General features: G+C 40.3%; 1 protein-coding gene across 3 annotated transcripts in view; it reads left to right on the forward strand.

The window, feature by feature from the left end:
* Positions 1 to 12902, forward strand: part of COL4A4 (collagen type IV alpha 4 chain) — a 123054-nt gene that overhangs the window by 14018 nt on the left and 96134 nt on the right. For all 3 annotated transcript variants that reach the window (XM_046644939.1, XM_046644940.1, XM_046644941.1), the window contains exons 3-5: positions 2400 to 2571; positions 5693 to 5735; positions 9667 to 9744. In XM_046644939.1, coding sequence (XP_046500895.1) covers positions 2516 to 2571; positions 5693 to 5735; positions 9667 to 9744 — 177 coding nt within the window. In that variant the 5' untranslated portion in view covers positions 2400 to 2515. The remainder of the gene's footprint in view (positions 1 to 2399; positions 2572 to 5692; positions 5736 to 9666; positions 9745 to 12902) is intronic.

Genomic DNA, 12902 nt, shown 5'->3' on the forward strand with positions numbered 1-12902 from the left:
GTGTGTATAGGTTTTTCAAAATTCTTATGGGTGTGTGTGAGAGCAGAAAAGTTCAAAGGCGGCTAAGCTGGGATGTCACTTGGGAGAAGGGACACATATTGGAGTCAAAAAACCCCAGTTCTGCCATGTATCAGCTTTGTGACTTTGCACAAATGGCTTCAACTGATCCAGTTTGTTTTTCTTGTACAATGGAAGGAATACTTTCCTTACTAAACTGAGGTGAAAACAAGGGACTTGATGTGGGCAGAGAGTGCTACATAGAATCAATGTGTCAGTTTCTCCTCACTCCCCTAAGGCTATTATGATTCCTTTCTCCGTCTCCCTCATTCTCCCTTTCTCCACTCCCTCATGTATGTTCAAAGTTAGCTTCATCTTAGGTCCCCTATGAAATATATTTGATTCACATTCTAAAGATCCCAAAGTATCTTCCATAAATCCATTCATCCAACAGACATATATTGAGCACTTAATATATTTCAGGCACTATTATGGCACTGGGAATATATCCATGAATAAAAAAAGACTAAATCTCTATTGTCATAGAGCTTATATGGTAACTAAGTGCATGGTGATGAGGATGCATTGACTACTCTCAGTCTAGCAAAGACTTTTCACATTGGGCAGTCCATTGACTAATGGGAGACCAGTTAGATTCCTGCAGATTGACCCAGCCATCCAGCCATCCACCTGCCAGCCATTGAATTAAAATGTACTGAGAAACTCCTAGATGTTAGGAGCATGAACCAGGATGAGACAATCTTTCTCTGAAAGGCGACCACAGCAACATTGTTTTAATAAAATCCCCCTTTGTGCACCCTTTATTGCAGTATGTGTGTAGATAAATTGCATCGTGTATCTATTTTGGGGTTAAAATGCACATATCTCTGGTTTTCTTCAATTTTTGATTGTATTTCCTATTTGTTTAAAATAGGAAATGCATTTTGAGTGATTCAAACTAATTTGTATATTCCTTCCAAAGCAATAATTTGTTTTGTTGAGATTTGCTTCTAGAATGCGATTAAAAAAGTACTTAAGATGTTGGACTTAGGGATGGGAAAAGACCTGGGCACTCAGAGTGGTTCTTTTTCTACTTGATTTTGAAACTGCATCGTGGAATGCTGTTCTACCACTTACTTCGAAAACTAGTCTCCCCTAAATACAGCATTGAGTTAGTTTATCTAGATTTTGTCCAGAAATTTAAAAATAACTTGTAACATTCAATATTCTCAGTTTCGTTCTCTCTACCCAATTCTTATAGTTACAAGTCTTCGGAGAAGCCTGAGTTTTTAAAATGAGACATTTTAATTCTTTGAGCCAAAGTGGTCTTTTATCAAAGTATGGGGTTCTTTGAGTTAAAATATTTTTCTTTTTTTATTGAGATAAAGTTCACAAAATAAAATTCACCGTTTTAACTCTTTTAAAGTTTATAATTCAATGGTTTTTAGTATATTCATAATGTTGTGCAACCATCACCACTACTTAATTCCAGAACATTTCTGTCACCCCGAAAAGAAACCCTGTGCCTCCTAATTTTCCCTTCCTCCAGCCCCTGACAATTACTAATCATTTTTTGTCTCTATGGATTTGCCTATTCTGGACATTTCATATACGTGGAATCATACAGTATTTATCTTCTTTCATTTAGCATCATGTTTTCAAGGTTCATCTATGTTGTAGTATGTATCAGTACTTCATTCCTTTTTATGGTCAAAGCCATTGTATAGATGTAGCACATTTTGTTTCTCCACTCATCAGTGGATAGACATTTGGGTTGTTTCCACGTTTTGGCTATTATGAATAATGCTGCTATGAATATTCATGTACAAGTTTATGTGTGAACATATGTTGTCACTTCTCTTGGGTATATACCTAGGAATGGAATTGCTGGATCGTATGGTAATTCTAAGTTTAAATTTTTGACGAACGGCCAAAATTTTTTCCATAGCAGTTGCGCCATTTTAAATTAAAATATTTTTATATATATTTGCTGTATGTGTGCAAAATGTGTATTTGGGAGTTCTTTTCCTAGTTTCAAAAAGCAAAAAAAGCACTTGAGTGAATTTTAACTTGAATTTTCAAGGGAAAAGATTAAGTCCAAGAAAATTTCACTTAGCAAAATGAAGCAATAATTTTCATACAAGCATTATATATATATATATATCTTTCTATTTCCAAAAAATATATTATGACATATAAAGAATTTGAGAATATTTTTATTTCTAAGAATAAAAATTGATAATTGTTCAGTTTAACCATCGCTAAGGAGAGAGAATGTCAAGAAACTGTTGAAGTTCCCCTTTTGAAAATACTTCCATTACTAGCCATGAATAATGAAGTAATTATTTTCATTATAATGAATACTGTGTTTTAAGAGATATGTTTATATTTAACATCTACAGACTTTAAACCCAGGACATAGACCTTCATTTACAAATGGGTGTTGTCTGGAAGAAACGAGAAGATTGGCAGAATTTTTTTTAAGTACCAAGACTTGACTGTGACATACTCCGCGCACATGGCATTTATAAGATGCTCTTTCAGGTGGACCAAGCCCTTGGCCATAGATCCCTGGTGAGTGTCCTCAGTGTGATCACTTGCTTTTATTCAATAATTTCTCCTAAATGTTGGTTCTATAGGTATAAAACATATAAATGCTTCATATGTCAAAAAGCCAAATCGTTCTAGAAATCTGTGGATTATGCTAGCCATTTTGTGACTCATTTTTAGTATTAAACACCAATCCTTGCTACTCGCCCTGGATTGCATCCACATAACCATCCAATGGGAGGATGCACGTCTAAAGGCTGCAGATTCTTACCCTCTTACTCGCTAGGTTTGAATAGCAGAAACCTTGCTAGATGCCCGAGCAGCAGGATCCCAATAACTAGTAGAGTTAGAACAGTGCACTTCATGAGTGTGGTAGTCAGGATAATGACCCCTAGAGATGTCCAAATCCTGACCCCTGGAGCCTGTGAATATGTTCTGTTACGTGGCAAGGGGGAATTATGGTTGCAGATGAAATTAAGGTTGCTAATCAGCTGACCTGGTGATGGGGAGATTGTCCTGGATTAGCCAAGTAGACTCAGTATAATCATAAGAGTCCTTAGAAGTGAAAGAGGGAGGCAGGAGAGCGGGAGTCAAAGAAGGAGATGTGATGATGGAAGCAGAGGTGAGAGGGATGAACAAGAGAGAGACTTGACCTGCCGCTGCTGGCTTTGAAGGTAGAAGGGACCATGAGCCAAGGAATTCAGACAGCCTCTGGAATCTGGAAGCCTCCAGAAGGAATACAGCCCTGCTGACACCTTGATTCTCACCAGTGAGACCCATTTCAGACTTCCGACTTCCAGAACCATAAGATAGTAAATATGCGTTGTTCTAAGCCACTGAGTTTGTGGCAATGTGTTACAGCAACAATAGGAAATTAATATAAGATTGTTAAAAGTGACTAAAAAAATTGGGAGTTAAGGAAATGTTAAATAGTGAGAAATATGAAAAGTTTTGGAGCTGATAAACATGTATTTATGGGCAATGAAGGAGAGTGTTGGGGGCCAGCCTGGTGGCGTAGCTGTTAAGTTCATGTGCTACACTTTGGTGGCCTGGGTTTGCGAGATCCCTGGTGTGGACCTACACATCACTCATCGAGCCATGCTGTGGTGGCATCCCACATACAAAATAGAGGAAGATTGGCACAGATGTTAGCTCAGGGACAGTCTTCTTCACCAAAAAGCAGAAGATTGGCAACAGATGGTTGCTCAGGGCCAAACTTCCTCAACAACAACAAAAAAAGGAAAGCGTGTGTGGTGGGAAGGAGAATGTATTTATTTCAGAAATGCAATCAAGTCATATTTATTTGAAGTGCATATGGAGGAAAATGCAATGTAATCTTAATTTTGAATGCTTCTTTAAAGAAAAAAAGAATTGTCGTGTTTTAAAATATATCCAGCAGCAGGAGGAGCCAGAAGAGCATAATGGGGGCTCAGATCTGATCTGAGCCAGACCCCTCTGTGCCATTCTGTCTGCAACATTTTGAGCACATTTGCTCTTGTGGAAAATGTGGAAAAACATACCATGCCTACAGTTTCAATGAGACTATATATGTGGAGGCCAGAACTACTAAAAGATGTAACCTATCCTTATTTACAAATGTCCAAGGTGATAAGGACCTATTTAATAAATAGTAGCTGTAAATACTTCAACTTGGTTTAAAATAATATACTCCCAGTGTTCAACACCTCGTTCACCTTTTTATTCTCTTCATTTACTTAGTTACTACTCTGTAATGCCAACCTGGAATTGAACTGAATTTTTTCAATTCAATTGAATTGAAATTGATTGCAATTGTCATGAATTCCAATAGAAGTGTCAGGGAGAATGGGGACCTCAGAGTGGCATCCAGTCTGTGTGGGCTAGACTCCCGTCCCCGTCTCTCACCTCCTAGTCAGGGGCTCACCCAGAGGCGTGGCTCTGTAGATTCCTGTTGTGTTTGCCAGTATCTGAGCACAAGAGGAAGGTAGAGGGTGGAGAAAGCAGGCTCTCTTAGGACGTGAGGTTTCTGAGAGGAGAAGGCTCTATGCACAACAAAGGAGACAAGGATGGCAGAGAAATCACGGCCCAGTTCTCCTCCCATCCATGGGGATTATGTGACCAGGAGCTCCAACTCCATCCTAGCTGTTTCAAGGATCAAACGAGATGATGGATGTGGAAGCTCTTTGACAAATGTAAGCTCTGGTCAGACATATGCGACTGTTTGGTGGTTGTCTTAGATCGGGCTGCTGTGACGAAGACCACAGACGGAGTGGCTTATAAGCAATAGAGATTTATTTCTCACAGTTCTAGAGGCTGGACATCTGAGATCAGGGTACCAGCACCGTCTGTTCTGGTAAGAGCCCTTTTCCAGGTTGCAGACTGCCGACTTCTCCGTGTGTCTTCACAGGGTGGAAAGAGCATGGGAGCGCTCTCTGTGGTCCCTTTTATAAGGGCACTAATCTCACTCCACCATCATGACCTAATCAACTCCCAAAGGCCCCGGCCCCTAATAACATTACGCGAGGGTTAGGATGTCAACATTTGAATTTTGGGGTGGGAGGGAAGTGTAAACATTCAGTCCTTAAAAGTCGTCTATTTTGATTTCATCTCTCCTGTTAAAATTTCTTTATAATCATATCACCCCGGTTGGATTTCTGCCTCACTTATAAGACCCTGAACTACTTAACTCTTCCCTCGCTATTTCATATTATTTCCCTTCTCCTCCAAGCCATATCCCCAGTCCAGTTATGTTTTCTCCCATTTTCCCTCCTTCCAGTTGGTTCCACTTACTGGCATCCAGCACACACTGGTCTTTGCACTGTCCCTGAACACAACCACTTCCTTCCCTCCTCCTCTCGTTTCCTACTGAGAGTCACCTTCCTTCTATCCATCCAGCTCTCACCTTGTGAGTGTCCCCACGGTACCCAGCACAACGAGGACTCCACTCACGGGCTGTGAGTACTTCTCGACGAGTTAAAAAGAGGAAAGATAATGATGCCAGCCAGAGTGAGGACATTTATCTTGTCACTGATGACAATCAGCTGGTGACAGCAGCCTATTAAAAATAGAAAGAAGCTTTCTGAAATTAATTCCTTTGTTCTTTTTCTTTTCTATTTTGCATGAAAATGAACAGTTTAAATTAATCTGCATTTTTGTTTTTTCCTAGGTCACTTATACTCATTCTCTTTTCTGTACAACATGTGTATGGGGTAAGTACATTAATTAGCTCTGATTGCATGTTGAAAATTCACTTTATTGAATGCATTATTTTTATTATACTTTTAAACAAGTTACTCCCTGGGACTCAGTGTTTTCATCTGTAAAATGAAGTGTTAGACTAGATTAACTCTAAGGTTTCTTTTATATTTTACAGTCAAGATTACTTACCAAATTGCCTAGGTATTGGAGATTCCTTTGTTTTATAACATAACCCTTTCTTAAAAACTTTTTTCAGAGAGAGACAGGAAGCAGCTTGGCCATTTCAAGATTAAATCAAGAAGTATAAGACTAAATTTGAACATTTTAACTCTGGAGAAAGATAAACCTAGAACATTCTGTAATAAGCCCTCTTCCTTCTGCTTCCTCACTAAAGAACCTAAGTTATTGAACCCAACCTCAGGCGTTTCTGGGAAGTCTTGCTATGGGCCACCTATAACGCAGGTTGATCTTGAGACAGCTGGACTGGTTCAATCAGTCTAGTGAACGCGTCTCTAGCTGTCCACTCTCTCTAGCTTGGATCCACCCAATCCAATCTCTGTAATTCAAGTTACCATAGGTCTTTTCAAAGCAAATCAAAATAGAAAGTTGCCTTCCGTTCTCCTTTTCCTACCAGTCAGAAGCAGAAAGCACACGCATCAAGGAATGAGAAGCCTTTGGTTCTTGGCTCTGCCATTGGTTCATCCCTGAAGCTCTCTAAGACTCAGTTTTCTCCGAGTGAGGCAGGGATGGGAAGACTTGCCCAACTTAGTTCACATGCATTTGAGAGCATCACCTGAATGAATGAACAGAAACACACTGAAATATATGTGTGTGTGGATTTTTTCTATTTCTCTTACTTGATTTTTCTAAGTGTATTTTTGTATTATATTCCTTTTTTGTCCTGTTATAAAAGTCTACAGAGTCCTACATTTCACTTCCTTTGTTTCTTATGTTCCTTATGAGTGGACCTATCATAACTCCTAAACCAAAAATTGTTCTACAATGGACCCTCCTACTAGCTTGTGTTATGCAGAGATTCTAGAGATTTCACACAGAGTGGCTATGCTGTAGTTGGGTTGTGAGGGTAGAGATATAAATTGATGCAATATCTATGGAAGGCAATTTGGCATTATCCATCAGGATTTTAAATGAACATACCTGTTGTTGACACAGGAATTTCCCTTTTTGGAATTTGTCGTACGTATTTATACTGATTTGTGCATAAAGATGAATGCACAAGATTAGTTGCAGGGTAGTGATCAGTAACGAAAGAAAGGAGATGACTGCCGATCAATAAGGACTGACTAAACACGTTTTTCAAAAAAAGAAAATAGAGGTACAAATTCAGAACAGATTATTAACCTACAAACTAGTAACTCCTTTTCTTGAACTTTCCATGCACCAAGTATTTGTTTAAAAATATCTGAGATGAAACAGATAGTGACTTTTCCTTTTTTCCCTTTGAAGAAGAGGAACGTTGATTTTTGAGAATGTTGGTGTATTCCCAATGAATATGGCTTATGCTTTGAATGTTGGCTTATGTGAGATATTGTCTTTATCTTCTTTTAATGGGTTTCTACTATCTGTTTTTAAGCTTCTTCCTCTAAAAATGCCTACCCTCCCCCCCCCTTTTATTTTGAGGAAGGTTAGCCCTGAGCTAACATCTGCTGCCAATCCTCCTCTTTTTGTTGAGGAAGACTGGCCCTGAGCCAACATCCATGCCCATCTTTCTCTACCTTATATATGGGACTCCTGCCACAGCATGGCTTGACAAGAGGTGCCATGTCCGTACCCAGGATCGGAACCGGCGAATCCCGGGCCGTCAAAGCAGAATGTGCACACCCAACCGCTGCTCCACCAGGCCGGCCCTGCCTCCCCCTTTTAAAGTGGTGTTTGTTGGGATAGGTCTAAGATAGAAGAACTTTGTAGAGACTAAGATGACCCCTTGCTTTTTTCTTTTATTGGTCCAAGTCAAAGCTTTCTATGTGACTATTCTTGTTTCTTTATTAGAATCTGCTAATCTATTTTAAATTGATTCTTCCCTGAGAGGTAATTTTGCTACAAACACCTCAGTGATGCTTGGCACAATTAAGTGAAAAAAAATACTATGAAATAACAAGCTTGGCTTTGTTATCAAGCCATCTGATCAACTGACCTTCTTTTTTCTCTGGTTATTTTGATATTTCACTGAACACATAGTGGTGAGCCCTAACCTCGAATGAACCCAACTGACTAGTTATTTTAAGTGCTTTCATGCTGTCCCGACCTGGCCCTGGGCATTTAATTTTTTTTTTTTTTTTTTTACCTTATCAGGGTTTTGAACTTAATGTTTCCACATTCATAGATAACAATGTTACTCAAAACTCAAGAGGCGTATGTTTCAGAAACTTCAAATACATTTTTTAACTTAAATTATCTAATTGCTTGGCTCTTGTCAAGGTTCAAATTCTTATATACTTTCAATGACCCATAAGAGTTTTGTTTATAAAGGTATCTTTTTTTTATTAATGCTTAACGTAAAGATATTTTCTTTTGGATTGTGTCTGACCTTATTTTTCTAGGAAAAAAAGGTCTAAATTTTGTGATTGAAGAGAAAGACATACTGGATAGACCCTCTCCCTCTTGTGTGCATGTATATGTATACACGTGTGTATATTCATATATGCATATGCATATTCATTTATATTCGCATACATGTGTGTGTATGAATCTCTTTCTTTCTCTCTCTCTATATGTTTTCCATCAGAACTAGAAATATTGGTTCAGCTGCTTTATGTTTCCCCATTATACATTGGTCTAAAGGTTTAAGTTTATTGCCTTGAGATTACAAAGATCTGTGCATTATAGAAATGCGTGGTTAATACCTCCACGTTGCAGTGAGGGCTGGATGAGTCAAGACCAAGAACCAGGCAGAGTTTATCCCTGATGCTTTTCTCATATTCCTATCCACGCCCTCAGCTCCTAGCACCTAGAGCTGCTTTTACCACCTGTCCCTCCCAACTGGCAGCCCCTGTCTGTGAATGAACACTCAGTGCTCATTGTCACTGCAGGTGCATCATGGTGGGTGGTTGTCGTAAAGGGATCTACTTATGAAAACAGTTACTCGGGGACTATATTTTTGTATTGAAGTGACTGATGACTCCGGATGTGGATAATGAGGATTTGTGAGAACAAGGGGCTGACTCTTCCCAAAGGGGCATGTGTGTACGCACGCATTTGTGTGCGCGTGTGTGTGTTTGGAGGAAGCATTAAAGTTAAGAAAATATGTGAGTGTGGAGTACCTCTTTAAACGGAGTGTTGAAGAAAAGTTAGGTAAAAGTGGGGAAAGGGCCCCAATTATTGAAATTCAGGAGCTTTCTATTGAGAGACCCATTAGAGGAACCATCCAGGAGTATCAGAAAGTCGTAGGAAGAACAATTTTAATCTGAAATCCAAGGCTGCGACTGGAGCATTGACCCAGAAGGGACTTGATCTTGAAGGTAAAGCAAGAGGTTCCTGAACAAAAAGCCACACTTATAATTTAAATTAGACACCATTGTGTACTTAATGGGTTTCCTAACTATATTGTTTACGCTCTAAGATTGTTCACATCTTACTAAATGAAGTCTTACCAAGAGAGAGAAATGGCAGAAGCCTCTGGTTGAAGCAAAGTGGCTTCAGAAGGAGGCTTTTAAAAAAATCCTAGCTCACATAATTTATCCAACTTCACACAAACCTTTATTTGGCTCACATAGTCAACCTTTTTATTGTCAAGCCACATTGTAAGTTCTTTGCCTTTTTATGTATCAATATTAGTCTTTTCTTTTCACAGATTCAGAGGTAAAGGTATACTGTGTATAATTCTCATGTGTTAGGTGAACCAGAGTGCCTGTCATGATGCGTATCAGGTACCCAGCAAAGTGATGAATATCGATGTACTAAATAGGTGCTTTCACCTTCCAGAGCGGAAAGAAGTTTATTGGTCCTTGTGGAGGAAGAGATTGCTCTGCTTGCCGGTGTTTTCCTGAAAAGGGGTCTAGGGTAAGTGACGTACAAATCAGCATGGACAGTGAGGGAGGGGAAAATGGGGAGCTGCTACTCAACGGGCGTGAAGTTTCAGTTAAGCAAGATGAATGAGCCCTAGAGCTCTGCTCTACAGCATTCTACCTCTGGTCAACAAGAAAGTATTGTTCACTTAAAAATTTGTTGAGCAAGTTGATCTCATGTTAAGTGTTCTTACCACAACAAAATTTAAAAAAAAATCAACATGGACAGCATACTGAATTTTGAGCCATTGTATTTAACATTAAGCAGTCCCAGATTCTTAGCATGTTCTGGTAATCAGTGATATTTACATCTTTTACGATCAAAGTTCTATAGACTCTGATAAGCAATCCCAGTTATAGTAGACTACATGTCAAGCTTAGAAGATAATCTGGGAAGCAGTTTTATATAATGTTTTATATAACACTAGTTGTGAATTGCCTTTTGCAGAAAGGGTCCTAAGTGCCAGATGGTACATACTGGGTCGCTCTCTTGATTTTCATGTTGCATATCAGCATTTTAAAGGCTCTGAGAAGTACTGCAGTGAGAAAAAAAAAAGCCTGTTTAACTTTGTTTAAAGTAGTGTTTCCAGACATTTGGCCATAAGACTCTTCTTTGGATAACATCTTTTGAAATCCTGTGGAATGGTGTTCTGTAATTGAAGCCACAACTGCACTTATTGTGTGCTTCTTATATGCCAGGCACTGTTCTACATGCTCAAAATGCTTTAGCTCACTGATTCCTCACATGTCTTATCATCTTATTGTACCGACTTTGCAGTGCCGGAGACCGAAGCACACAGCAATTTGGTCTCCTGCTCAAGTCCACCCAGGACGGTGCTCTTGATGACAACACTAGGTTCTCTGTCCTGCAGTGCGCAAGAGCCCTCTTGGTTACTGTGTCTCGGGTCCCTTGAACATTTATGAACCTCTCTCTTATATTCTGGTAGCAGCAGCTGGCAGCCTGCTAACTCACTTGTGCTGGAGTATTGGACCAAACAATTATTTTGGTTAAAAATACTCCCCCAATCTTACAAGAAAGGAATATGTTTCAGAAGCTTTGGACATTTTTGAGTCAGATCATCCTTTTGAACGTGTCCAAATCAATCCAACAGGGCTGTGTGTGATGCTCATAAAACACAATTCAGGGGCCGGCTCCGTGGCTGATTGGTTAAGTTCCTGCGCTCTGCTTCAGCAGCCCAGGGTTTCACCAGTTCAGATCCCAGGCGCGGACATGGCAACGCTCATTGGGCCATGTTGAGGTGGCGTCCCACATGCCACAACTAGAACGACCCACAACTAAAATATACAACTATGAACTGGGGGAATTTGGGGAGAAGAAGCAATTAAAAAAAACACAAAACACAATTCAGTTAAGATCAGTCTTCAAGGATGCAGATCGTTTTCTTCCTGAGAGAAGGGACCATATGTTTCTCTCACAGCATCACTTTGTGTTCACCCAGTAGGTGTGCAATATGGATGGGCTACCTTTGTTGAGCCGTTTTCCTGTAAGCATCCATATTACTGAGCTTCAGTTGTGACAAACTGTTTTGTTTCTTCTTCAATACATCAAAAATTTTGGTGATCAGAATTTATCTTGAGCTTTTTCCAGTCACTTTCATGATACAGTTTAAAAACTGAAGCTGCAAGGAAACAAAATTAAGTCACTAAAACCTAGCAATCTAAGACGTGCTTTATCCTTTTCCCATGTAAATGGACACATTATTCAGGAAAAAAAGAGCCTGGCTTTTGTGTGAAGTTGTTAATATAAACATAACAAGATTGTATAAACAAAAAAGAAAAGATATCAGTGCATCTTAATTTTAAGATCCTTTGAGCTTGAGACCCAAGAACAATGGATTGATCGGCTCTGTGGCAGGAAGGAGATGGAAACACCACAAAACAAAGTTCTCGGATAAAGCCAGCTTGGTGTGGTCCTCTGGTTTAAATGAGGCTGAGAGTTGTTTTAGTGGGGACATTTGGTGATGTCCAGAGACATTTTTGGGTTGTCACAATTGAGGGAACGAGGGACTACTGGCATCTAGTGGGTTAAAAAACCGGGGATGCCACTCAGCATCCTGCAATGCACAGGACAGTCCCCAAATACCAATTGTGCCGAGGTTCAGAAACCCTGCTCTAATCCTACAACAGCTCTGTGAGGCCAGTATGATTATTATTTCCATCTATCAATACAAGAAACTCAAATTTGCAAGAGTTTTAAATAACTTGCTGGTATGTGGAAGAGGCAGGAACCACACCTGGGCATCTGGCTTCAATCCCAGTATTTACCCCATGATCATGAGAAGATGGTGACCCTGAGGCTCAAACACCAGGTTTTAGTCATAACTTTGTGAAGTCTGTGGACACTTTAATCTGCTCCAGCCTGGGTTTCCTCTTATTTACACCATTGGTCCTTTCTGTTCTGTTTCCTTGGGCTGTTTGACATTCACAGGCAATTGAATGCCTACAGGGTGCAATTTGCATTCTGTAACGCAGTCTTCTAGCACCCGGGGTTATGAGGGCTCTCGGGGATGAGCTGCACTCTGCCGTCTGTGTCCCTGTTTCTGGGTGGTCAGGGAGAGCTGTGTGCGGAACACGGGTCAACCTCTGCCCTTCCTGAGATAAATGGGTCCCGTATGAAGGCTGCAAGTTGGCGTTGACGTTGTCCAGCTGGGAATTTGGGGGCGTGGCTTGTGAGTAACTGGGAGGTGGTTTGGAAGGCTGGAGCTTCCAAGCCCTCATCGGCCAGCCAACTCACATCCCATCTCCCGAGCTGCAGTGACAGCTCATGGTGCACTATAAAAATAGGAATACACTAAATTCCGGAGGGTTGAGCATCTGCCTGAGGTGGCACAGCCCATCAGCAGGATAGCCAGGCATTCCTAAGAAAGAATTGATTAGGTACTGTCTTATGGCTTAATGCCTGAGTGAGTAGTTTGTTCAAGCTCCAAATTAAAACTGCTGTCTCTAAAGCAAGTGTTGGGGAGCCAGGCTGGCCCCACACCGTGGAACGACTGTGGTTAGCGTTTCAACTGGAGACTGAAGCTAGAGTTTGAGGTGGAGCTGGGACATATCTAAGGTGGGGAACAAAGGGTGGCTCCTTCATTGCCGACAGAATGAAGCCCAGCCTCACCAGTGTACCATTAGAGGCCCACA

This window comes from Equus quagga, chromosome 17, assembly GCF_021613505.1.
Source record: "Equus quagga isolate Etosha38 chromosome 17, UCLA_HA_Equagga_1.0, whole genome shotgun sequence".
NCBI lineage: Eukaryota > Metazoa > Chordata > Mammalia > Perissodactyla > Equidae > Equus > Equus quagga.